General features: G+C 34.1%; 1 protein-coding gene across 5 annotated transcripts in view; it reads left to right on the forward strand.

The window, feature by feature from the left end:
* USP15 (ubiquitin specific peptidase 15) overlaps positions 1-27816 on the forward strand; it is a 128984-nt gene that overhangs the window by 40476 nt on the left and 60692 nt on the right. For 4 of the 5 annotated variants that reach the window (XR_005719693.1, XM_040233121.1, XM_040233122.1 and 1 more), the window contains exons 4-6: positions 11693-11819; positions 19353-19498; positions 24424-24485. Coding sequence is in view for 4 of the 5 variants with exons in the window: in XM_040233121.1 (XP_040089055.1) it covers positions 11693-11819; positions 19353-19498; positions 24424-24485 (335 nt within the window). In the remaining variant the exon portion in view is untranslated. Of the gene's footprint in view, positions 1-10950; positions 11018-11692; positions 11820-19352; positions 19499-24423; positions 24486-27816 lie in introns of those variants that run through there. The other variant, XM_040233123.1, reaches the window with a different exon arrangement.

Raw genomic sequence — 27816 nt, forward strand, 5'->3', positions numbered from 1 at the left:
AATTCAACATTAATGACACATGTTTTTTCCTTAATAAATGTAGAATATCATATAGTAAACCAATTAGCTGACAACTCCTTTGACATTTCTTCTTGAAAGAGGCCTTATTGGCATTTCTTGAACTCTGTGTCTGATAAGCAAATTAAAGAAGATAAAGATCATGAAGACTTCACATAGGGAGAAGGAAAAAAGTTTAAGAAGTCTTGTTGTTTAGTCGCTAAGTCGTGTCCAACTGAAGCCTGCCAGGCTTCTCAATCCCTAGGGTTTCCCAGATAAGAATACTGGAATGGGTAGCCATTCACTTCTCCCGGGGATCTTCCCGATCTAGGGATTTAACCTGGATTCTCCCAAACATAGGCAGATTGTTTACCATCTGAGCCACCAGGGAGGCCCAAGAAGTCTATTAGGAGGTTATATATTTATTTTTAATGAGGCAGTTGAAATTTGCTTCACTTGTAAAATAATTTTCAAACTTTAGTGTATATTAAACTATCTAGAGTACCTATTAAAATGTCTTCCTTCAAACTTAAATCAGTTCAGTTCAGTCACTTAGTCGTGTCCGACTGTTTTCAACCCCATGGGCTGCAGCACGCCAGGCCTCTCTGTCCATCGCCAACTCCCGGAGTTTACTCAAGATTCATGTCCATTGAGTCAGTGATGCCATCCAGCCATCTCATCCTCTGTCGTCCCCTTCTCCTACTGCCTTCAATCTTTCTCAGCATCAGGGTCTTTTCTAATGAGTCAGTTTTTCACATCAGGTGGCCAAAGTATTGGAGTTTCAACTTCAGCATCAGTCCTTCCAGTGACTATTCAGGACTGATTTCCGTTAGGATGGACTGGTTGGATCTCCTTGTAGTCCAAGGGACTCTCAAGAGTCTTTTCCAACACCACAGTTCAAAAGCATCAATTCTTCGGTGCTCAGCTTTCTTTATAGTCCAACTTTCATATCTGTACATGACTAGTGGAAAAACCATAGCTTTGACTAGATGGACCTTTGTTGCAAAGTAATGTCTCTGCTTTTGAATATGCTATCTAGGTTGGTCATAACTTTCCTTCCAAGGAGTAAGCGTCTTTTAATTTCATGGCTGCAGTCACCATCTGCAGTGATTTTGGAGCCCCCCAAAAATAAAGTCTGACACTGTTTCCCCATCTATTTCCCATGAAGTGATGGGACCAGGTGCCGTGATCTTAGTTTAAATCAGTAAGTCTGGGAATTTCCCTTTTTGCTATGCTTCTGATCCCAGTAGACTCACATAAAGAACAGACCCTGATGTCAGTAGAACTTACTTAAAAGAATAGACTTGACTAGTTTTTTAGAATCTGAAGCTTCAAATTTTACTAATTTCTGATTGCATTAAGAAATCTAGAACTGGTAATACCCCTGCTCTCATGTAGAAACAAAGTTAACCATCTTCCTAGGCCTCAGATCATCACTAAAATGTCTCATTTAAAATATCAAGCATTCAGCTTAAAACCAGAAACAAAACAGGCAAATAGGCAGGAAGTACAGTGGAACCAAAATCCAAGAGAAACTATGGATAATGGAAACAGATTCATGAGGAATCCAGATGACAAAAGTATTAGAAACCTTTAAATATTGTGCTTGTTATGTTTAAAAAAAAAAAAGTTAAAAAGAACCAAATGTAATTATAAAACTGAACACAAATATGAAAACATTAAGAATTAAGTGCTTGTTATTTGACCAAACCATATTTGGATTTATTTGAAACATGTTACAAAGTTGACACATGAACAGTTCATATTTGTATATCTGTGGTTATATGGGTGAAATACTAGACTAAAAAGAAGCAATGTGTAAATTGATAATACCATTAGAAAATAGACTAAAGCTTAAAGAGTGGAAAATAAGGAAAAAAGTGGGAAACGTGGAATGCAGTGAATAAGCGTAACATAGATTTAAGTGGTCTCCTCAAACGAAAGGAAAGACAGTATGGGGTAAAAGTAATATTGGAAGTAATAGTTGAGAATTTTCCAAATATGATGCAAGGTATCATGCTACAGGTTAAAGAAATGCTACGAATCCCAAGCTGAAAAAATACAGACAGAATCATACACAGTAAAACTGTTAAGAAAACAAAGATATCCCTGGTAATAGGCAGAAAAAAAGATTTATTACCTTCAAAGTAAGGGTAAGACAGATGCTTTCTCAAGAGAAAGACAATAAATATAATAATAATGCCGTATCTTCAACACACTGAAAGAAAATAACTGCTAACCTTGAATTCTATAACCTTGGAAAGCATCCTTAAGAATAATAGTGAAAAAAGTTGTTTTCAGATAAATTGATAGGATTTGTTACCAGCATATTTGCACCGATGGAAATAAAAATAGTCTTCAGAATGAAAATTTACTCTGTATAGAAGCTTGGAAACACAGGAAAAAATGTTGACTGGCAGAAGCAAATACTATAAATGAGTGTTAAGGTAGGCTCTTTAAAATAGTAATAATTTCTTATGAGGTCAATGTATATAAAATTATGTACATAACAATATTAGCAGATAGTTGCCCCAAGACAACCCCCATTATCTCCACCTCTTCATAGCCACAACATTGTATAGTCCTCATCCACATTGTACCAGGGTCTGTACTGGTTTTGTATTACACTGGTCTTCGTGGCCAGTGACATATAGCAGAATCATAGTACAGTATATCACTTTCAAGATTAGATTTTAGGTAGAAAGGTGTAAACTTACAATTATAAAATAAGTCATGGGAATATATTGTACAGCGTGGTGACTATAGTTAAAAATACTATATTGCATATTTGAAAATTGCTAAGACTTACCTAAATCAAATCCCTTATGATTATACAGTGGAAGTGAGAAATAGATTTAAGGGCCTAGATCTGATAGAGTGCCTGAAGAACTATGGAATGAGGTTCATGACATTGTACGGGAGACAGGGATCAAGACCATCCCCATGGAAAAGAAATGCAAAAAAGCAAAATGGCTGTCTGGGGAGGCCTTACAAATAACTGTGAAAAGAAGAGAAGAGAAAAGCAAAGGAAAAAAGGAAAGATATAAGCATCTGAATGCAGAGTTCCAAAGAATAGCAAGAAGAGATAAGAAAGCCTTCTTCAGCGATCAATGCAAAGAAATAGAGGAAAAGAACAGAATGGGAAAGACTAGAGATCTCTTCAAGAAAATTAGAGATACCAAGGGAACATTTCATGCAAAGATGGGCTCAACAAAGGACAGAAATGGTATGGACCTAACAGAAGCAGAAGATATTAAGAAGAGGTGGCAAGAATACACAGAAGAACTGTACAAAAAAGATCTTCATAACCCGGACAATCACGATGGTGTGATCACTCATCTAGAGCCAGACATCCTGGAATGTGAAGTCAAGTGGGCCTTAGAAAGCATCACTACGAACAAAGCTAGTGGAGGTGATGGCATTCCAGTGGAGCTATTTCACATCCTGAAAGATGATGCTGTGAAAGTGCTGCACCTAATGTGCCAGCAAATTTGGAAAACTCAGCAGTGGCCACGGGACTGGAAAAGGTCAGTTTTCATTCCAATCCCAAAGAAAGGCAGTGCCAAAGAATGCTCAAACTACTGCACAATTGCACTCATCTCACATGCTAGTAAAGTAATGCTCAAAATTCTCCAAGCCAGGCTTGAGCAATACGTGAACCATGAACTTCCTGATGTTCAAGCTGGTTTTAGAAAAGGCAGAGGAACAGAGATCGAGTTGCTAACATCCGCTGGAGCATGGAAAAAGCAAGAGACTTACAGAAAAACATCTATTTCTGCTTTATTGACTATACCAATGCCTTTGACCGTGTGGATCACAATAAACTGTGGAAAATTCTGAGAGAAATGGGAATACCAGACCGCTTGACTTGCCTCTTGAGAAATCTGTATGCAGGTCAAGAAGCAACAGTTAGAACTGGACATGGACCAACAGACTGGTTCCAAATAGGAAAAGGAGTATGTCAAGGCTGTATATTGTCACCCTGCTTATTTAACTTATATGCAGAGTACATCATGAGAAACGCTGGATGGAAGAAACACAAGCTGGAATCAAGATTGCTGGGAGAAATATCACTAACCTCAGATATGCAGATGACACCACTCTTATGGCAGAAAGTGAAGAGGAACTAAAAAGCCTCTTGATGAAAGTGAAAGAGGAGAGTGAAAAAGTTGGCTTAAAACTCAACATTCAGAAAACAAAGATCATGGCATCTGGTCCCATCACTTCATGGGAAATAGATGGGGAAACAGTGGAAACAGTGTCAGACTTTATTTTGGGGGGCTCCAAAATCACTGCAGATGGTGATTGCAGCCATGAAATTAAAAGACACTTACTCCTTGGAAGATAAGTTATGACCAACCTAGATAGCATATTGAAAAGCAGAGACTAATTGCTGACTAAGGTCCGTCTAGTCTAGGCTATGGTTTTTCCAGTAGTCATATATGCATGTGAGAGTTGGACTGTGAAGAAGGGTGAGTGCCGAAGAATTGATGCTTTTGAACTGTGGTGTTGGAGAAGACTCTTGAGAGTCCCTTGGACAGCAAGGAGATCCAACCAGTCCATTCTGAAGGAGATCAGCCCTGGGATTTCTTTGGAAGGAATGATGCTGAAGCTGAAACTCCAGTACTTTGGCCACCTCATGCGAAGAGTTGACTGATTGGAAAAGACTCTGATGCTGGGAGGGATTGGGGGCAGGAGGAGAAGGGAATGACCGAGGATGAGATGGCTGGATGGCATCACCAACTCGATGGACGTGAATCTGAGTGAACTCCAGGAGTTTGTGGTGGACAGGGAGGCCTGGCGTGCTGCGATTCATGGGGTTGCAAAGAGTCGGACACGACTGCGTGACTGAACTGAACTGAACTGAAGACTTCCAGAAGATCTTAAAAGTTTTCATCGTAAGAAAAGAAACATTATGTAAGGTGATGAATGTTAACTAGACTTAAAGACTTAACTAGACTAAAGGCCCTTTCAAGAATTTCAGGGTGTACTTTGCACTTCCTTTCAATATATGGCTTTTAGGACTGTAGGGCTTCTAAGAAGCTTCAGGGTGATGTCCCTGAACCTCGATATAAACTCAGAGTAGAAAGGACTTAACTAGAGAACATTTGTGGTTGTGACTTTTGCCTCCTGGGTGAAACTCCAGTGAAATCCAGTGAAGATCCACAGTGTTTTCAAGAACCACTGCCATTTTGGACTGCAGAGACAGCATAAAATTTTAGAAACCTTTGACCTCCCAGACTTACAGAAGCAGGAATCAGACTAAGAATTTACTCAATGGCAAGCGTGTGCTAACTTTCATGAAAGAAGATGACTCAGAAAACAGAACCAGGTGTTACGAAGAGTCATTTTTTCAGGTCAAGGCAAGAGTGAGCCCTAATCAAGGAACTTTCAGTGTTTGCTCAGGTGGATTTAAGAATTTCTGTAGACTAATAACTTATTTGTACCCCTTCATTTCCCCACTTTAACAGAAATATCTGTATGAGATTATCTTCTGCCTTCCCCACCATTTTATTTTGGTTGTAAGTGGGGCAGTAAGTTTATCTTCTCGTTCACTGCCCATAGATCCATAGACCCATACTTGAGATGCTTAAGGAACTTATACCCAAGGATCTTCATCTGTACCTTCATCAAATATAGATGACAGGTGTCTGAACTTTGAGTTGATGCTATAATGGGATAAGACCAGTTGGGGGCTTTGCAGGGGTGGAGTGTATTTTGCATGTTGGTGACAGGGACAACAACTTTATTGGTACTAGAGGGTGTACTGTGGGAGATAGCCTTGAAGATTGCACCCAGGTTATTGCCACCTCTTGTTATTCATACTCTTATGTAATCTACATCATCCCAGAGTTGGTCTCTGTGGCTAGTAAAATACAGCAGAAGTGATAGTATTATATGTTGTCAAAATTAGTTTATAAAAGATACTGACACTTTTAACTTGGAAGTATTCTCTTGCTCTCTCTTGGATCAGTCACTCTTGAATGAAGCTGTATGTCATGCATTCAGCCTATGGAAAGACTTACATGATGAGGAACTGAAGTCTCTGCCGACAGCTGCAAAGGAACAGAGGCCTGCCAATAACACATGAATAAGCTCGAAAGCAGATACAAATGTGATTAACCACTGTGACCTAATTGACGTGCACTGCACTTAGTGCAGGATACAAATATTTTTTAACACATGCTGGGCCATCAAGCAAATTCCAATACTGTATGCTAGAAATTATTCAGTGTATTTTCTGTCTCTTAAGGAATTTACAAGTCAATAACAAAAAGATAACTAGATGATCTCTCAGCTACCTAGAAATGAAACAATGTACTTCTAAGTAATTCTTCAGTCATAGAAGATTAACATGTAAAATTAGACATATTTTGAACTGATTGCTAACTATACAGTATAAAAGAATGACTAAAGTCATTCTTTGAATGTAAATACTGCAAAAGAAGGAAGACTGTTGTCTCAAGAAAAGAAGAAAAGGAAATTAAGACTAATCAAGAATTAATATGAAGTAGACATAAAACAGAAAAAAAAATGCATTAAATGACCAAAGTTGACTCATTAAAAAGAACATTGTAATTTGACTAGTAAAATAAAGATGAGTCCTGGGAAGACTCTGATCAAGAATAAAAGGAAAATAGGCACAAAGCATCTGTATTAGGAATGAAAAGAGGGATACCATAGTAGAGTCCAAAGACATTTTTAAAAGATTGATTTTGAACAGTTTTATGTAATTTGAGAATTTAGGTGAAATGGACAGATGTCTAGAAGAATGTCAAATGTCTAGAGAAGAATGCACTAGTGTTGAGTGAGAAATAGAAAATCTCAATTGCCATGTCTGAATAAAAAAGCTAAATTGTTAAATAAAATCTTTTCACAAAGAAGACTGTTAAATCCAGAAGCCATCACCAGTGAATATTCTACAAATATTTAATAACACAGTATTAGCAAGCCAGGCCAGAAATGGGCAAAAAAAGAATTAAAAATGGCCAGGCTGCCGGAATAGAATGGATACATGTATATGTCCACTTGAGTCCCTTCGCTGTTCACCTGAAACTATCACAACATTGTTAATTAGCTATACTCCAGTACAAAATAAAAAGTTTAAAAATAAATAGCCAGGATGGATTTTTTTCAAACAGAATTTTTATTTTACTTTGAAAATCACTTATTATAATTTTAGTATTATCTGAATAAAGTAGAAAAACCATCTCAGTAGATGCAGAAAATGCATTTGATAAATCAATTTATGATTTTTTTTAAGCTAGAAATAAAAAGCTATTGCAGACAATACTTGTTGGTAAAGTATTGAAAGCTGCCCCTCTCAGATCATGGACAAGAGAAGGATAACTATATTAGAGGTCTTAGCCAGTTGGTAATGTGAGGAAAAGAACTAAAAGAATAAGGATTGAAGATGAAGAAGTAAAATTGTAATGTTTTAGAAGACATAATTGTATATGTTGAAAATTCCAAAAGCTCTACCAAATAAGCCACTAAGTTTCACAAGGGGGATGGATATAAGGTAACTATATTAGTAGAAAAACTAGTTATATATAATCAACAAAGTTGAATTTTAAAATAATGTTTCGATGAGATGGCTGGATGGCATCACCGACTCGATGGACATGAGCTTGAGTGAACTCCGGGAGTTGGTGATGGACAGGGAGACCTGGTGTGCTGCAGTTCATGGGGTCACAAAGAGTCAGACATGACTGAGCGACTGAACTGAACTGAAGAGATAAAAGTACTAAGAAATAAAACTTACAAAAACTGCTTTTCTACAATGAAAATTACCAAACACTACTAGCAAAATTGAAGATGACCTAATGAGTTAATGGTCAAAGGGTCACCAAACTTACTCTGTAAAAGACAATAAATCTTTTCAGCTTTATGGGCCAAAATGTTCACTTTGGCAACTACTCATCTCTGCTGTTTTGGGTGCAAAGACAGCCATTGGTGATAGGTAAACAAATGGGAATAACTGTGTTCCAGTAAAGTTATTTACAAAAAAAAAAAAAAAAGTCCGTTTTAGCCTGTAGATCAGTCAGCCCATCTCTGGTCTGTTGTTGTTTAGTTGCTCTTTTGACTCTTTTGCAACCCCATAGACTGTAGCCCTCCAGTCTCCTCTGTCCATGGGATTTCCCAGAAAAGAATACTGGAGTGGGTTGCTGTTTTCTTCTCCAGGGGATCTCCCTGACCCAAGGATTGAACCCTTGTCTCCTTCATTGGCAAATGAGTTCTTTACCACTGAGTCACCAGGGAAGCCCCACCTCTGATCTAGGTGCTGGTTAATTAATGTCTGCTGCTGCTGCCTAGTCACTCAGTCATGTCCGACTGTTTGTGACCTCATGGACTATAGCCCGCCAGGCTCGTCTGTCCATGGGATTCTCCAGGCAAGAATACTGGAGTGGGTTGCCATTTCCTTCTCCAGGGGATCTTCCTGACCCAGGGATCGAACCCAGGTCTCCCACATTGCAGGCAGATTCTTTGCCATCTGAGCCACCAATATCATAAAAAGAGGGGCAACTAGATAGTATCTGCATCTTATTAGAATATAACTCACAATCTATGAAGTAGTCTTACTAAAAATTGCAAGAATAAGAAGATAGATGGTGAATTTTTTGGTTAAAAGACACTTGAGACTTCTCAACTGCAGTGTATGGGCTTTATTTGGATTGATATTAAAAATCATTTTTATTTTAATTGGTTTTAATTTAATGGATATTTGATATTAAGGTATTCATTTTAATACTTTAGGTGTGATAATATTGTTATGGTTATGTTTGTGTTCTTGTTTTTAAAGTATCCTGAAATGTTTGTATAGAATATTACAAGTAAGATTTGTGTTATACATTTAACACCTGTGATTTCATATTTGTATTATAATTCTCTACTAGTCTGTCTGTCTTTTTACCACTAGGTGTTGTTACCCTGATTTCAAGGACTGGGTCTAATTCATTATGTATTTCTAACACTGAGCCTAGGTACTTAGTAAATGCTGCTAAAATGAGTATAACTCCTCAAAAATAGTAAATGTGTCCATTAGGCCCAGTGTTATCAAATTGTTTTGAAGTAACAGATTTCTTTAGAAATTACTTCCTCTTTCCAAGAGGGGAGAAGTAGGCACTTGAAGTGAATTCTTTCATAAGCCACTGTAAAGAGTGGACTGCATTAGGTTTATCAGGTATATTTCATGACTTTAGTCATATTGCCCACTAGTATTCAAAGCAAAGTGAACGAATGGAAATTATGTTTGTTTTAATTCAGCTTTAACTATTTCCCTAACTAACTTAGTAAAGAAACTTGACCTTCATTGTGGCCATGAATTAATAGAATCCAAGCATAGATTTCATCTTGTGCTTGCTCCTTATCTGTAATGTAGAAAAATATTATAATTCACCTAAGGAAAAAACACTTTAGCTGTCATCTCTAATTCTGAAACATAACTGTTATTTCTGAAAATTCACCTTTCTGTCTTATTTCAAATGTATATTTTAATGGTTATAGTAACTAGATAAATGTAACTTTGTATCCTGTATTTTATCAGCCTGTTTCTTCCTGTTACAGTCTTAATAGCCATCATTTTAAAGATTATTTTCAGCACAAACATTTTAAAATAAGATAGGATACTTTATATACACAAATATAAAGGAGTTACTAAATGAACAAATAATGTACATATTATGACACTAATATATAAATATGCTAATTATTTTTCTCTGATGCAGTGCTATTGTATTCAGTCTTTAATCATTCATGTAGTATGATTCTTTCAAATAAAAATTGTTGGAGGACAAATTCATATCTTGCTTTAAAAAACTGCTTTTTAATACACTACTTTTGGAAACAGTAAAATATCTTCTAAGTACAGTCATAGTATTCTGAGTAGTGCTAATTAGCACTGTAAGATGTTGGAGAAGAGAAAAAAATGAAAAAATTCTGAATCCTAATAAAGAGTGGGTTTTGAAGTAATCTTAGTTTTTAAAAAATTTTAGTTCATTGGAGTATAGTTGATTTACAGAGTTATATTAATTTGGGGTATATAGCAATATGAGTCAGTTCTATATGTGTATGTATTCATCCTTATTTAGATTCTTTTCTCATGTAGATTATCACAGAATATTGAGTAGAGTTACCTGTGCTATACCATAGATCCTTATTGGTTGTCTGTATTATATATAGTAGTGAAATAGGGAATTAATGTTTATTTATTATTGACAGTGAGCTTCTGACAGTTAGATCACCAGATTCTTTCTAGGAAAAGAAACTGCTTACTTAGAGAATACATATCTCAATGTAAATCATAATGGACGGTTTTCTCTTTTTTAAAAAATTTTTTACTGTTTACTTATCCCATTACCTGCTCTACTGTTAGAATTTCCTTACCCCTCCTCCACCCCCTGCATAAAATGAGGCCTGTGAGTACCTCAGTTTGGCAACCTACTGATGATTAGTAACTAACTTAATTTAGGATTCTTACTCGAATACTGAGTCCCAGAGCAGAAATTTCTGATTGTTAAGAATATTTGATTCCTAGCTTTATAGCTTCATTAATCTTATAAATGATGTAATATCCTTTGCTTCATGCTTAACTTCAGATATGATATAAAACAAATATAATTAGTTCTGGTTTAGACAGTAATATGCTAGTTTATATAATGCATTCATTACAGAATTGCACACTATTACTTTAGAAATGTAACAAGTATGATTAGGAGAATATATATGATAAAGTATCATAAAAATTACCATTGAATTGGACATTTTAAATACCAGCAAACTACCTTTGAACTTTTTGAACTGAAACAACTTCCCTGCAAGTGAAAGACAAATTTTGATTCCCTTACTGAATTGATGCTAATAAGCAAGTGGGTACAACAGTCATTTGGAGCCTCCCATTTGCCATATTTGTCTAATGTATCACGTATCAGGCTGATTACTATTTTCAGAAACAGTGTTCATGACTAAAATCGTACAGTTAACCTTTAGAAGATCAAAAGGAAATATACTTATTAAAAAGGTGACCCTAATATATACATTTTTTCTCTTTCTGCTTTATTGCTTGCATGTTTAGCAGCTTTTTTTCCCCTTTCATTTGTTGCCTGGAACTACTCAGTGTGCATTTAAAGGTCAAACAAAGTCATCTTAGGATGGAAAACTAACATATCAATTACAGGGCATAGCTGAATATTTTGGCAACAGTAATTTGGAGTTACCGTTTTAAAAGATTTATTTTAACATACAGAGTGTTATTATAGCTGTTGCTAGCTGAAATTATATAAAACTTAAAGTGGTTTTTAAAGGTTTTTTGCTTGAGATCAAGTGCTAAAAGATAAAGTATGTCTGTATCTTTAATCCGAACCGTATTTACACTTTGCATGCACTTTCTTATCATAAATACTAGGTGTATTCATTATTTATAGTATACCAAATTATCTCCATAGAGTAGTAGAATGCCTTACTATACTGTCTGTTAATATTTGTGTCACGATTGTTCATATTCTGTTAAATATTAATATTTCCAAAAATGTTCCTTTCTTTTTCAGCTATCCAGTATCTTTTATATTGATGAGTTTTAATAGTTACGGTTTTTTCACTGAAGATCTGCTTTTTCTAAAGTCTTTTTAGAGATATGTTATTCACAACAGTAAGATATATCAAGCTATAGCTGACACTAGTTTGTTTTGTTTTCTAGGTGGTTGAACAGGGTATGTTTGTAAAGCACTGCAAAGTAGAAGTATATCTCACAGAATTGAAGCTCTGTGAAAATGGAAACATGAACAATGTTGTAACACGGAGATTTAGCAAAGCTGACACAATAGGTAATGCAAGATCCTGTTTCTTTGTTAAACCATTGCTATTCAAAATTTATTTAAAATTCTATTCACTCTATGCTACTAAGATGAAAACCATTTTAAAGGTTTATCCTTAGATACTACAGATTTCCAAGCTTGATACAATATGTCATAGCTTAAAGTTGAACTGTTTATCCTTTCTGGATGTACTTTACATTATTAGATGAGTTTAATATTTGTGCCATTTTACTTTTTAAAAAATAATTTTAATTTAGCATTTGAAAATATATGTCATGTTTGTAACATGAATTATAAATTAATGTAGAACTTTAAATACTTGCTTAGGTAAAACTTTTTCAGGTAACATAATTATTAATAATAATAATTTACCCTTCTTAGCATGAAAAATGACTTGTTTAATTTGTTTTTCTCTCATTCTTGGGAGTCCAAATACAATTAAATAGCTAGTAAGGCAGTGGGGTTATCATTATTATGACTCACTGATTTTTTTTTATATGATGAGTAGGTTACAGAACTATAGTATCAAATATGTGTGCCTAACTCTGTCTATATATTTATATATCTACGTATGTTTATATATCTACCGTCCGAGCCACCAAGAAAGCCCATATATTTACCTATCTACACAAATAGATGTATGTTAAAATATATGTAAATTTTTAAAATTCTGCTTAAAAGCTACACTTTAATTTTAGATCAAGGATGTATTGAATAAACAAAACAAAGCTCATAGATTCAAAGAACAGATTGGCTGCCAGATGAGTAAGGCTTGGGAATTGGGTGAAATGGGTGAAGGAAATTAAGAGGTATAAACTTCTAGTTATAAAATAAATCATGAGGATTTCATGTACAGCATGGTGACTGTAATCAGTAATATTATATTGCAAATTTGAAAGTTGCTAAAAAGTAAATTTTAAGTTCTCGTCACAAGGGAAAAAATTGTTTAATTTTCTATGCTGGTTGATGGATCACCAATTGATAAGTTATTGATGATCATTTAATGATGTATATAAATTTTAAACCATTGTGTCATACACCTAATACTAATATAATACTGTGTGTCAATTATACTTCAATTTTAAAAAGGAATAAATTGAATAAAATGCTTTGTAAATACAAGGTTATGTATTTACTAACAATTGCAGTACTTTTTGATGACACAACTGAAAATAAAAATTATAAATAGTAGTTATTTTCAAATAAAGTTCTTAGAAAAGAAAATTATTGGTAATAACATTGATCTTGTTGTATAATGTAAATGGTCACTGAAGAAGGACATAACAGTGTAGAATTCAGCAAGAAAGCAAGATTCTAACTTTCCTTATTGAAATCAGTCATTAGATACACTTTATTTTAAATAAAATATTTCTGAATTTCATAAGTACATTTGACTTTCACCACTTAGCCATTTCACTGCAAGAAAATACTTTTAAGCCATAATTTTCATGAAGTAGTACCATTCTTCAGTACCTAATGCTTGGTTAATCCTAATGTTTCTGCCATATATAATATATGAATTTTTTATTCTCCCTCTCTTTAGTTAGCTAAAACATTTATAAGTTGAGATGCAATTTCAATAAACTCATACAGTCATCTTTCTGAAAGAATGCTAAAAATGTTAGAAACTCCATATAAATGTCTTTTTTATTACATTATAGTGGATAAAGTACTTAACTTTTGCACTTCTCCGTTTTTGGAACATATTCAGGAAAGTAAAACATTTCTACATCCTGAAAACTGAAAGTTTTAAATATAATTTAAAATTACATCAATCATGATATCAAAATGTACACACTAAGAATCTGTATCCAACAAAGATTATCTATTAAAATTAATTCAGAGACTTAATTTCTGAAATTTACAGCCAATTAGAATATAAATAACCTCTTAAATGTTTGATGTAAATAATGTTTTCTAGTTATTTTAAAGTTTCTTTTGTTTTTCTTTTATTTTCTTTGTTCCTTACCTCATTTCTGTAGGAAAATTACATGTTAAATATATGAGGCAATAAAAATCTTACTTTAGAACATCAATTTACTGAAAAAATGTTTTAAAACTCATTATATGAAGATCTAAGTTTTAATTTCTGAACTCAAAACAAGTATTTCAGAGTCTTTACATTAGGTACTAGGTAAGGCACCCCACTCCAGTATTCTTGCCTGGAGAATCCTATGGACAGAGAAACCTTGCAGGCTACAGTCCATGGGGTCATGAGAGTCAGGCCCAACTTAGCAACTAAACACCACCACCACCACCAAGAATTATCAAGGAGATAATTTGTAAAGAATCTCTGCTTCAAAAAGTTTATGATTTTATAGATTTTAATTTGCATAGTTTAAATTTACTAATGCTCTAAAATGCTACATATTTTGGGTATATGCCTTAAAATTGTGTATGAGTAGATTTTTTATATAGCTGACACTTCTTACTGGTTGGAATGATTTTTTAAACTATGTTATCTGTACTTTTGTCGTCATTAAACATTGGGGGATAAAGAGAATGGAAGATATCAGAATACAAAATATTTACATATATGTGTAAACTGGGTCACAGTTCCTTACCATAGGTCCTAGTTTTAAAATTTTGAAAATCTGTATTAGAACATGTTTGCTTTCTAAGCAATAAGTTTTGCAAAAATTAAAATTAAGTGAGGAATTTTAGAAACTTCATGGTTATAATTATCATAGTAGTTAGCAATTACTGAGTACTTCCTATGTTTTAGGCACTTTATAGGAAATTTCTTATTTAAACCTCAACATTGTACCCTCATCTTAAAGGTGATGACACCTAGGCTTAGAAAGATTAGATAATCTATGAAGATTCACCCTTGTACCAAGTGATAGAGCCAGTATTTTGACTCCTTAACTAGACATTTTATATCAGAGTCTCATATCTTAATTTTCTGCTTTACGCAATCTGTACAAGTGTTAATTGGATTGATTTTGTTTTTCTAGAGCAAATGAGTTTTGAAACAATAAAGAATTTGATAAGAAAGGAAATATGAGATGTATTTTTTTTTCCCTGAATGTTTTTTTCTCAATCTGTCTAAGAAGGATCAGAATAGCTATGTGTATGAAATGCAATATCAGCTCAGTTCAGTCACTTAGTTGTGTGTGACTCTTTGCAACCCCATGGACTGCAGCATGGCAGGCTTCCCTGTCCATCACCAACTCCCAAAGGTTGCTCAAACTCATGGCCATTGAGTCAGTGATGCCATCCAACCATCTCATCCTCCGTTGTCCTCTTCTCCTGCCTCGTTTTTCCCAGGGTCTTTCCCAGTGAGTCAGTTCTTCACATCAGGTGGCCAAGGTATTGGAGCTTCAATTTCAGCATCAGTCCTTCCAGTGACTATTCAGGACTGATTTCCTTTAGAATTGACTACAGTATACAAATTATACAAACAGAATTAAAAAATATAAGCACTTGTTTTCGGTTTTTACCAAATTAATAAAATGTTCCATTTTCAGCTAAAATGTCTGCATTGATTTATAATAAAAATGATGACAGCCATAGGTAGGATCTAAATAATTTATCATATTCAGGACCAAAATACTCTGCCTTTTAATATTTTTCTCCCTAAATTGATATATTTAGATATTGAAGATGTTTCAATAAGAAAGATAAAATATGTTGTTTTTTATTCTCAATACCACTGAAAAATAATTTTATTATAAAATTTGAAAAGTGATTTGTTTTAAATTTTATTAATAGAATTGCTTAACTTATTTAAAAAAGAAATGTTTGTCACAGTAATTTTATTTATGTTTTCTATGTTAATACTTTTTTATCCCTTTATCCTTTTCATTAACTGCCTAATATTGTCAGATTAATATATATAGAAATATGCACATCATCTCAATACCTTGACATTCTCACTCTCGTGATCTTGATCTGCACTCAGACTCAATCACCAGTTCCCATAAATACATCCTAGGCTGACATTATCTACAACTGCACTTGCCATATATCATTTTAAGCAAACTGCTTTCTGACTGCCATTTCTTCTGCTCCTATTCTCTCTCAAACTCACTAGATCAGACCTATCACTCACTTGATTCTACTTCTGTCACGGTCTCTAATTATTTCTGCATTAATAAATCCAGTGGTTGAAGTCTTCATTGTCTTAGTTCAGTTCAGTTGCTCAGTCATGTCTGACTCTTCCTGACCGGATGGACTGCAGCACACCAGGCTTCCCTGTCCATCACCAGCTCTCAGAGCTTACTCAAACTCCTGTCCATCGAGTTGGTGATGCCATTCAGTTCTTTCATCCTCTGTCATCCCTTCTCCTACCACCTTCAGTCTTTCCCAGCATCAGGGTGTTTTCCAGTGAGTCAGTTCTTCGCATCAGGTGGCCAAAGTGCTGGAGTTTCAGCTTCAGTATCAGTCCTTCCAATGAATATTCAGGACTGATTTCCTTTAGAATGGACTGCTTGGATCTCCTTGCAGTCCAAGGGACTCTGAGGAGTCTTCTCCAACACCACAGTCCAAAGCATTAATACTTCGGTGCTCAGCTCTCTTTATAGTCCAGCTCTCACATCCATACATGAATACTGGAAAAACCATAGCCTTGAATAGACGGACCTTTGTTAGCAAAGTAATGTCTCTGCTTTTTAATACGCTGTCTAAGTAGATTATAACTTGTCTTCCAAGGAACAAGCATCTTTTGATTTCATGGCTGCAGTCACCATCTACAGTGATTTTGGAGCCCAAGAAAATAAAGTCTTTCACTGTTTCCACTGTTACCCCTATTTGCCATGAAGTGATGGGACCGGATGCCATGATTTTAGTTTTCTGAATGTTGAGTTTTAAGCCAACTTTTTCACTCTCCTCTTTCACTTTCACCAAGATGCTCTTATTCTTCACTTTCTGCCATAAGGATGACATCATCTGCATATCTGAGGTTATTGATATTTCTCCCAGCAATCTTGATTCCAGCTTGTGCTTCATCCAGTCCAGCATTTTGCATGATGTACTCTGCATATCTTAGCATGCCAGCAAAAATTCCATCTAGAAATATTTTTTCTTCACATGGCTCCAGCACACAAGTTCTCACTGGCTGCAACTTCTCAAAGTCATTTGTAAGATGCTCTTCATATTTCTGACCTCAAAACATCAGTGTGATATGCTTAGTCCTTGGATCTCCTTTCTTTTCCTTAATGTTTTACCCTGGCTTTTAATCTTTTCTATATATTGATTTCTTATATCTCCTACCCAAATTCTCCCTTAATTCCAGTTTCAGCCATTCCATATCTTCATCTGTGTCTGATGAAAATCTAAGGATAACATGTCTGAAACTATGCTCTTCCTCTTCCCCCTAAAACGTACTACTCTGTTATATTTCCCTGTCTGAGTAATCATCACTTGCACTCTTCTGATTGCTTAAGCTAAAACCCTTGGGATCATTCTGATTCCCTTGCATTTCTCACCTGCATAATCTGGCAACATAACTTCTAAGCATTCCTTAGAATCTGTTCTCAGTCTGATGGCTTAATGTTGCTTCCACTGTTAGTCACCGTGACTGGATTTCTATAGTATCTAGGCTCCCATCCTTGACATTCTTGAGTTTGTTCTTCACTAGCAGCAAAAGTGAGCATTTAAAATGTCAGTTGGATCATGCCACTTCTCTACTCACAACCCGTCAGTGACTTCTCTTCTTAATCAGATAAAGTAGAATGCTTTCATAACTACCTAAATTCTGTATGAGCCTACAATTAGTACCTTGATGGTCTTATTTTCATCTTGGTCATTGCACTTCAGGCTTCCCTAGTAGCTCAGTGGTAAAGAATCTGTGTACCAATGCAGGAGATCTGTGTTTGATCCCTGGGCGGGGAACATTCCCTGGAGAAGTGACAGTCCACTCCAGTATTCTTTCCTGGGAAATCCCATAGACAGTGGAGCCTAGTGGGCTACAGTCCATGGAGTCACGAAGAGTCAGACACAACTTAGCAACTGAACAACAACAAAATTCCACTTCAGCTACATTGGTGCACCTTGGTGTTCTAAAACATGCCAAATACATCCCCATCTCAGGGCCTTTGCATTACCCTTCTCAAAATCAAAGGGGACATTTCCATATTACTTGTATATATTATGCATATAAATATGTATGTATTAATAGGAAAAATGCCTAGAAGAAAAAATATCAAAATGGTAACAGTGGTTATCTCTAGGTGGACATTTTATTTGTATTTTATGTATTTTTGCAATGAGCAATATTTATTTCTTCAATCAGGAAACAAGTATTCATTTTTATAGAAAGACTAAAATGACCTCCCTTCCTTGACTTCTTCCTGTAGCCTCCTTCCTAGGTAATTTTCTGTTTTTTGTACTGCTTACATGGGTGTATCCACTTTGGAAGTTCATCATTATATACTGACGATTTGTGCATTTTTCTATATACATTTACACTTCAGTTAAAAAATCAGTGCTGCCAAAATACAAAGCAGTATTAACAGTATACTTATAGTTATTTAATGTAATTTTTTAAATCTTCTGGCTAGTTTGCTTTAAGTTTTGAAGTAGACTTTAATGTTTACTATGTAATTAATGCCGTAATTAAACTGTCTTTCACTGTAAGACTGTTAAAGAGCATTAGAAGCTAAGTAGAACATAAACAGTGCTATTGAACTAAGTTTGATTATGTAGGATAGGTGTGGGTTTTATTTTTTAAGAGAACAACATGTATTGTTACACTTAGTATTTTACAAATAATGTTTTGTCCAAAATCAAGTATTCTAAAAGAGGTATTTTATATTTCTTCATATGTTATAAAATATTTTAAGTGTAATTTTCTTGAATCTAAGTTAGGTGAGTTATTGACAATGTTTAAAAATACTTTAAAGATTTATCTAAATATGGTACCAAAACTTAATAACTCTTAAACATGTAGATACTCCTATATCTTACTTTACAGCAGATAAACTGCTCTGGGTTTTTAAGAAAGACTTCTCCCACTCAGGTAATTGATTTAGAAATAAGGAAGACACCTGGTTTTACCTTGGAATCAAGAGATTTTTGACCAACCTCTCTTCAAAGATGGCACTTTTTTGTGTGTCTCCATATTCTATTTAATTTCAGTTAGCTATTTAAACTGTAAATTATATTCAACTTAATATAAATTATTCTTAAATTGGTTTTGTTGTAACAAAATTTCATCCTGTGGCATCTCTGAATCATACTTTAATTTCTAACACCAACACATCATCAGAAAATACATTAATTTTATAATGTGTAAGGAGTTAAAGTACACCCTGTATAATGTAAACTATATTTTAGTATTATGTTATTGAACTCTTACCTTTGAGATATTAATTTCCCCAAGTAATTATCTGTCAGAGTTACAATTATCATTTTATTCCTAAAATGTATACCCAGTCTCAAAAACTTGATTGTTTTATATATTTCCTACATATTTGTTTATCTTCTCGTTATTATTATCAGTATTTTAAATTTAGGATTTTTATGCTAGTGAGCACTTATCTCTGTGTGTACATTATTAAATATTTATTACATTTACGTATCTTTCCTCCTTATATCTAGATACAATTGAAAAGGAAATAAGAAAAATCTTCAATATTCCAGATGAAAAGGAGACCAGATTGTGGAACAAATACATGAGTAATACATTTGAACCACTGAATAAACCAGACAGCACCATTCAGGATGCTGGTTTATACCAAGGACAGGTATTGTTTAGCAATACTGTTTATTTTAAGCATACTATACATGAAGCTTTTGAGACTCATAAACTTTATGGCTATCCTGACACTCTACAATGGGTTCCACTCTCTCTGATTTCCTCCCTGCTGGTCACTAATTATATACTAATTATAACTTCTTTTCTCCTTGAGCTTGAAATAACCTACTTTTTAAAAATAAATTATTTTCCATTGATAAATAACTAACATAATAAGGGATCAACATACTTTTTGAAAAGGATCAAGTAATAAATATTTTTGTTTCAGCAGTCTATATGATCTCTGTCATGACCACAATTTTGCCATTGTAGAGCAAGAAAGTAATGGTAAACAATATGTAGAAAATGGATATGGCTATGTTCCAACAAACTTTATTTTCAAAAGCAGTCGGTGAGCTAAGTGAATTGTAGTTTGCCAATACCTGTTAGAAGCGGTCAACCCCCAGTTTGGTCTTTCTTTATGACATAATACAAACAAATGAAAGACTTACTTTATGATGTAATCCAAACAAATAATGTGTTGAGAAGTGAAGATTTCTAGACACAATCAGCAAGTCTTACTGATTCTTCCTTCCAACTCTCTCTTTAATTAATCTCTATTCCATTTTCAGCCCTTATCTTTCAGTAATGTTTTAACAAATTCCTCTGCTTCCAGTCTTTTCATGTCCATTCTCAACCTTCCATATTTCTGCCAGAATACCCTTTGTAAAATGTAAACCTATTATTTCCTTTCCACTAATCTTCCCTGGCTCCTTAAAAATTGTAAAATAAAGTCCCAGCACCTTAACGTAGCATGCAAGTCACGGTTTATCCTCTTACCTTATTCTTCCAGCATCTTTTGATTAATCTTGCCTTTTGATTTGCATTCCTAACAAAACCTAACTGAACTACTTACAATCTTTAAGTCTAGTATGGTGTTCCATTCTCTTGTTCTTTGATATATGTTATTTCATCTGCCCATTGTACCCTTCTCCCCAATCCCTGTATTCATCCAAAATAAAATTCTTTTTAAACATCCAAATATTGAAATGAAGCTTCCCATCCTATCATGTAATCTAACCAGATCAGATTATCCATTCTTCCAATTCCAATGTCAGATCATTTCTTCAGCCTTTCATGATCTGTTTATATCAGTATCTAACTGAGGCATAAAAAATTTTTTTTTTACTTTGGAGAAAACATTTCTCCCTTGACTTCCGTAATGATTTACATATATGTCTTGTATAATTCGTTGTATACTTTGCTGTGCTTAGTTGATCAGTCATGTCCGACTCTTTATGACCCCATGGACTGTAGCCTGCCAGGCTCCTCTGTCCATGGGGATTCTCCAAGCAAGAGTCCTGGAGTGGGTTGCCATTCCCTCCTCCAGGGGGTCTTCTCAACCCAGGGATCGAACCCAGGTTTCTCGCATTGCAGGCGGATTCTTTATTGTCTGAGCCACCAGGGAAGCTTGTATCATTCACTGTATACTTCAGTTATTTATATATTAATCTCCCTGGCTAAACTATGAAGTCCTTGTTTTGGTTGGATTTTGTGTCCTAAATAGGACCTAAATTTTAATACCTAACACAGAGCCTGCTGCTCCATTATATGGAAGTTTTTGCTTTGTTCTGTGTTAATTTAAAATTGATATTGATATGTGATGGAAATTGTTCCTACTATAATCAAATATTGTCCTGAGCTATATTTTAGCCATTATATTCTTAAGTAAAATCTTACAAAATCAAATATGTATTCCAATTAAAAGGAGTTATCCAGTTGAAGCTGATTGAGACATTTAGAACTACTGGCTACTCAACACTCCCTTCCTTATCCATCCAACTCCTCTTTCTCTCTTCCAGTAGAAAGAGGTTACCATCCATCAGGTCATGTGGTTGCTCCAGGGAATACAGTTTAAATATGTAGGATTATTTGTTAAATATTTTCAGTAATTGAGTCTGTGTAATGGCTATAATTCTCCTTGTCATGTATATTAGACTGAGGCTTAGAGAATTGAAGTAATTTGATATTCTTGATAGGAATACATCTATCAGAATGAAGATGACAATTATTTTAATAAGACTAAATATCTTATTAAACATTTTTATAGAATATCTTTAGAGACATTTGATCTTTTGAAATAGAAATGGTTCACAGAAAATGCATGAAATTGTCTAGACTTTTGTACCATTTATTTTCTGAATGATGATGAATGAACTGAACACTATCTTAGACTTAAAAGAATTTTTTTTTCTTACTGAAATAGAAAGTATCCTCATTAGAAAATGAAACAAAGATACATTATTGAAGATTTTGCCTCTGAGAATAGATGATCTTCACCTCTCTTTCTTGTATGTGTATGTTCAATTTAATTAAATCTTAAAATCTTTTTAAAATATTTTCATTTTGAGTTAAGGTTTTAACCATGAACGATGAAAATTTTATTCAGAAAATGATACATTTGAGTAAGGAAATGAGTTTTAGCATTTCTGATGGCATTCAACATTAATTGTAAAGACAAAAGGAATTTAAAATACAAATACTGCTTGGGATTAAAGGTTACAGTTAAATATTTTTTTGATTCTTCAGCTTTATGATCTTCCTTTAAAAAAACAAACTGTAAGCAAAGATATTAAATATATACCTTTGACGTTTTCTTTAGCTAAACTTTAGCTAAATCAGCTTTATAGCTGATTTAAGTGCTGCTAGAGACAAAGTTTATGTGTACATGTTTTTTAATAGAGTATAATTTTTACTTAGATGTCTATACAGTTATAAGTTGTAGCACAGGAAATCCTTCCTTCAGAAGTTAAAAATTACTCAGCAAACTCAATTTTATAAACATGTAAAACTATGTAAATATATGACTATATCATCTTAAATCAGAAATTGAGCATAATGGTTAATTGCCTGTGGTAGGGAGAGGAGTATGATCAGGGAGGTGTCAGGATGGCGGATATACAGTGCACTATTCTTAATATATTACCTATACTTCATGTGTGTTTTGGGAGTTTGTTTTTTGTTTTCTGGTCAAGCTGTATGGCTTGCAGGATCTTAGTTCCCCACCCAGGGATCAAACATGTGCTCCCTGCACCAAGGGCGTGGAGTCTTAACCACTGGACCATCAGGGAAGTTCCTCACATGTGCTTTTCGTTTGTAGGAAATAAAGTTTTTTACAGATAACTTTTTTAAAGGTAACTTTGGCTTCCGCAATAGCTCAGCGGGTAAAGAATCTGCTTGCAATGCAGGAGACATATGAGATGTGAGTTCGATTTCTGGGTTGGGAAGATCCCCTGGAGGAGGAAATGGCAACCCACTCCAATATTCTTGCCTGGAAAATCCCATGGACAGAGGAGCCTTGTGGGCTACATACAGTCCATTGGTTGCAAAGGTTCAGACACGACTGAGCAACTAACACACCGCACACAAAGATAACATTAGTGTTTTAATTAGCATATTTTATCAACAACATGGTTCCATGAATTTTTTAAATCAACATTTCATTTTTGTATATGTGTTCTGAATCAGGCTTACATTTTTACATGGTTAATATCCAAATACCAACTTATAAATGGCCTGAAACATATAGTCCACAAAAGTATACTCCTAAGTATATTACATATGTCCCCTTCTTATGACTGATTGTTATACTGCAGAAACCAGCACAACATTGTAAAGCAATTATCTTCCAAATAAAATTTGTTTTAAAATTATCAATAAAGAAGTATATTACTAAGAATATATAGAACAGGTAACAAAATTGCAACTTTAAAAGTTAATAAAAATGTAGTATAGAATATATGCAAAATTTTAATGCCTTGAATTTGCTTCCAGGCATGTTTTCTATATCATAATTTTCCTGTGGAAATTTAGATACGAACTTGTAGAGAACACTTATTTCTTTTGTTTATTATTTTGGTTTTTCTTCTTTGCACAGACTCACCCCTACTAAAAACTAGAAGAGAGTCTTCTTTTTTAGATTGGAAGATAATGAAAAAAGATTCTGGGGTTTTATTTTAAAATATAGTTCATCTCAGCCTGTACCTTTCATTTGTTAGAGGTGATTTGTGTCTACCCTAACTATGCCGTAATAGAGAACTGCAGTCTGTGTCTCATACATGGTTCTATCATTTATATCTTAAGAGATTTTCTAATTTATACAGCGATAATGTAAATAAGAACAATTTTTTTTTAATTTATTTATTTTAATTGGAGGCTAATTACTTTACAATATTGTAGTGATTTTTGCCATACATTGACATGAACCAGCCATGGGTTTACATGTGTTCCCCATCCTGAACCCCCCTCACCCCTGCCTCCCCATCCCATCCCTCAGGGTCATTCCAGTGTACCAGCCCTGAGCACCCTGTCTCATGTATCAAACCTGGACTGGTGATCTGTTTTCAAATATGATAGTATACATGTTTCAATGCTATTCTCTCAGATCAAAGCCCCAGACAGATCATATATAATCTGTAATTTGGAACTGTCTTTGTCTCTGTTCCTCAGTATTTGCATAACAATAGTTAACTGAGATCATACATAAGTATGTTTAAGAACAACTGTAACCATTTATTGAGCATCTGTTTTTTGCACAGTACTTGTACAAGCAACAAATAGAAAACATACTCCCCAAATTCAAAGAACTTCTATCAACTTAGTTTAAACTTTTTTAATGCTTTAAGTCATAGAACCAATGATTTTTCTTGTAGTTTGTTACCTTCTTTTTTTCTGTCATTGCCGACGTCTTATATTCAAGGTCTCTTTGTCTCCGGTGACTCACTTTGAAATCAAAGTGCAAATACCTCGTCACCGTGTCTACTGTGTCCTATAAGTCACTGCAGAGTTACTTTAGTTATTTAGCATATACAGCTAATCTTCTTAAGCTATTTTAACTTCAGCATTAAGGAAAAACACTCTTTGTCTTATTTGCAGGTGTTAGTGATAGAACAGAAAAATGAAGATGGAACATGGCCAAGGGGTCCGTCTACTCCTAAGTAAGTGCTCTCACCTTTTATGGCTTAATACGTGATTTTGAAGCTTTGATTTCAGATAATACAGAATTATAGAAGAACGTAATTATATATTGCAAATATATTTAACTTTTTAATACTTTAGTGTTTTATTCTCAGTATAGGAGTTGTCTACATTTGTGCTTAAATTAATATGCTGTAATTTAAAAGCTTTCCAATACTAATTTCTTTTAAAATAATGTATAAATGTTACAAATGTAATGGTATACTAATACAATCAAATCACTAAACATTTTGTTTAATATTTTTCAAGCTTTTTGTGATTTTTTAAAAGAATATTCTTTATCAAAATGAATCTGATGTGAAAGTAATACTTTTTATTTATTTAAATAGAGTATAAAAGCACAAATAGACATAGAGGAGTTTTATTTTGATTGTAAATGAGCAATGAAAAAATTAGAAATCTTCTAATAAAATGTTTTAAATTATGGTAAAAAAACATAACTTAATATCTGTCTGCCTGCTTAACAAAGATTTAAGTGTGTGTACTTGCAGTATTGTTAACTGTAGGTACATTGTTCTACAGAAGATCTCTAGAATTTGTTCATCGTGTAGCAATCTTGATTCCTGTTGAACAGTAATTCCTCATTTTTCCCTTCTTCAGCCCCTGGGAATCTCCATTCTACTCTCTGGTTCTATGAGTTTGACTAGTTTGCATAACCTCATATAAGTGAAATCACACAGTATTGTCTTTCTGTGAATTGTCTTACTTTACCAAACATATTATCCTCAGTCATATGGGCTTATCGCTTCTTGAAAAAAATCTAGTCTTTGATAGCTTTCATGATGTGAAATACAGTTACCTCTGTATTGTATAGCCTGCTTATATTATCCTTTGCAAAATTTCAATTCTTCTGATTTTTGCATTTAAATACAGTCCATGCTATTAACAAAGCCATTGGGCTGGATGTCTATAGGAACAAGATCATTTTTTGCAGGGCTTAATAGTAACAGGGGCTTCCATGGTGGCCCAGTGGTAAAGAATCTACCTGCCAGTGCAGGACACATGGGTTTGATTCCTGGGCTGGGAAGATCCCCTAGAGAAGAAAATGGCAACCCACTCTAATATTCTTGCCTGGCTAATCCTATGGACAGAGAAAGCCTGCTGAGGCTACAGACCATGGGACCACAAAGAATCAGACACAATGTAGCAACTAACCCACCACCAAGCATACTGTCCCTTAGGTTCATCCATGTTATCAAATATGGCATGATTTCGTTCCTTTTTCAAGGCTGGGTAAAAGTCCATTGTATATTTTCTTTATCCATTTATCAACAAACATTCAGGTTGTTTCCATCATCTGGGCTATTTTAAATTATACTACAATGAACTTGGGAGTGCAGATGCCTCTTCAAGATACTGATTTCATTTCCTTTGTATGTATACCCAAAAGTGAGATTTCTGGATCATGTGATAGTTCTAGTTCTAATTTTTTGAGGAACCTGCTTACTGTTTTTGTAGTGCCTATACCATTTTACACTGCAGCAGTTCACAAGGGTTCCAGTTTCCCCACATCCTTGCTGGCTCTTGTTTTCTTTTGTTCTTTTGGTAATAAACATCCTAACAGATGTGAGGTGGTTTCTCATTGTGGTATGATTTGTATTTCCCAGTGATTTCTGATATTGAGCATCTTTTTAACATACTTATTACCTGTTTGTGTGCCGCCTTTGCAGAAGTGTCTGTTCAAACAAGCCCTAGACCCATTTGTTAATCTGGTTATTTGAGGGTTTTGCTGTTAAATTGCAATGAGTTTCTTATATATTGATATTTTTAATATTAACCTCTTATCAGATATGTTGTTTAAAGATTTAAAAACAAGACCTGAATCTATAAAGCATGACATTGGTCTTGGCAGCGATATATTGAATATGACAGCAAAAGCACTGACAACAAAAGCAATAATAGACAGAAGGGACTACATCAAACTAAAAAGTTTCCACACAGTAACAGAAACAATCAACAGAGTGAAAAGGTAACATGCTGCATGGCAGGAAGTATTTTTACTGGTTTTAGGATTTTCAGATCCACATTTCATTATCAAAAACACTTAAGGCTAGTTGTATTTCAGTATTTCGACTTTGTAGACATTAGAGAAGTAATGTGTCATATGGGCCACTTACTATTTTACTGTTCCTGTAACGTCCAGAGAGACTCTCTTCATTAAGTATTCACACCGAGTAGGATAAATAAGGAGTATAAATAGCTCATATCATTTCAGGTTAGATTGCCCTTAAGGGAATCATGGAGAATTTTTTAAATTTTCAAAGCTTTTGGAATTTCAGATTTTCTGATGAAAGATTGTGAATTTTGTTTTGAAATCCTTAAAATAACAGTTCTTAAATTTATGACAATTTAGTCACTGTTAACCAACCTAGCTAATGAAAGAGAACAGCCTGCCACTTAATTTCCTTCAGAACTAAAATATACCTTTAGTAAGTTATTCTCTGTCCTTTTTATCTTATCTGAAGTTTATTTAAATTTTTTGTGGGAATATGCCCAAGTATATTAATTACATTTTATTTTTACTCCACTTAGTTGGATGTAATACAAGAGTAGAAATTATTTTAGGGAGATACTAAAAAACACATAGTAGAATCATGTAGATTTCTTGATGCATTTAGTTTTTAAAAGTTAGAAATATTTTCTTTGTGAATATTCACATTTAGTGTTTAGATCAGAGCTACTTTTTTTTTTTCTAGCTTATCTTTAGATAGTTGTATACTTGTTACAACTTGAAATAACGTTTGAGGTTACAGAATTACTTATGGGTTAATATAAAAGCCCCGTGAATTTCAAAGACTGAGAGACCTTTTCAACTTAAAATTACTGGTACTCATCTAAGAGATAAAACTACATATTAATATTTTCTTTTATTATCTTCATTCCTAGCTGCTAGCACAGTACCAGTTTTATTTAAACAGCTATAGTTACTTGGTTTTGTAAGAGAAAACATTATTATATAATACTTTACACACTATACACTTGTAGTAAATATTGGTAAGTGAAGGTACTATACCAGAGGTGCACACAGAAGTACAATTGAGTCCCATTCTTCACTGAATCACCCAGTTTATAGGAAACCCAAATATTAAAACATGAAAAGTTTTATTCATTCACTGTAAAATGTGAGAAATACAATATAGCAGTATGTCATAAATTGCCAAATGATAGTTTATTACTTAATATTATTGTATTAAAAATACAAAAAAATTTTTAATTAGCATCTAATATATGAAAAGACTCTCAAAAAACTAAGAATAAAAGGGAATTGTCCTAACTTGATAAAGCCTATAA

This window comes from Oryx dammah, unplaced genomic scaffold (genome assembly GCF_014754425.2).
Source record: "Oryx dammah isolate SB20612 unplaced genomic scaffold, SCBI_Odam_1.1 HiC_scaffold_29, whole genome shotgun sequence".
In the NCBI taxonomy this organism is placed as follows: Eukaryota; Metazoa; Chordata; class Mammalia; order Artiodactyla; family Bovidae; genus Oryx; species Oryx dammah.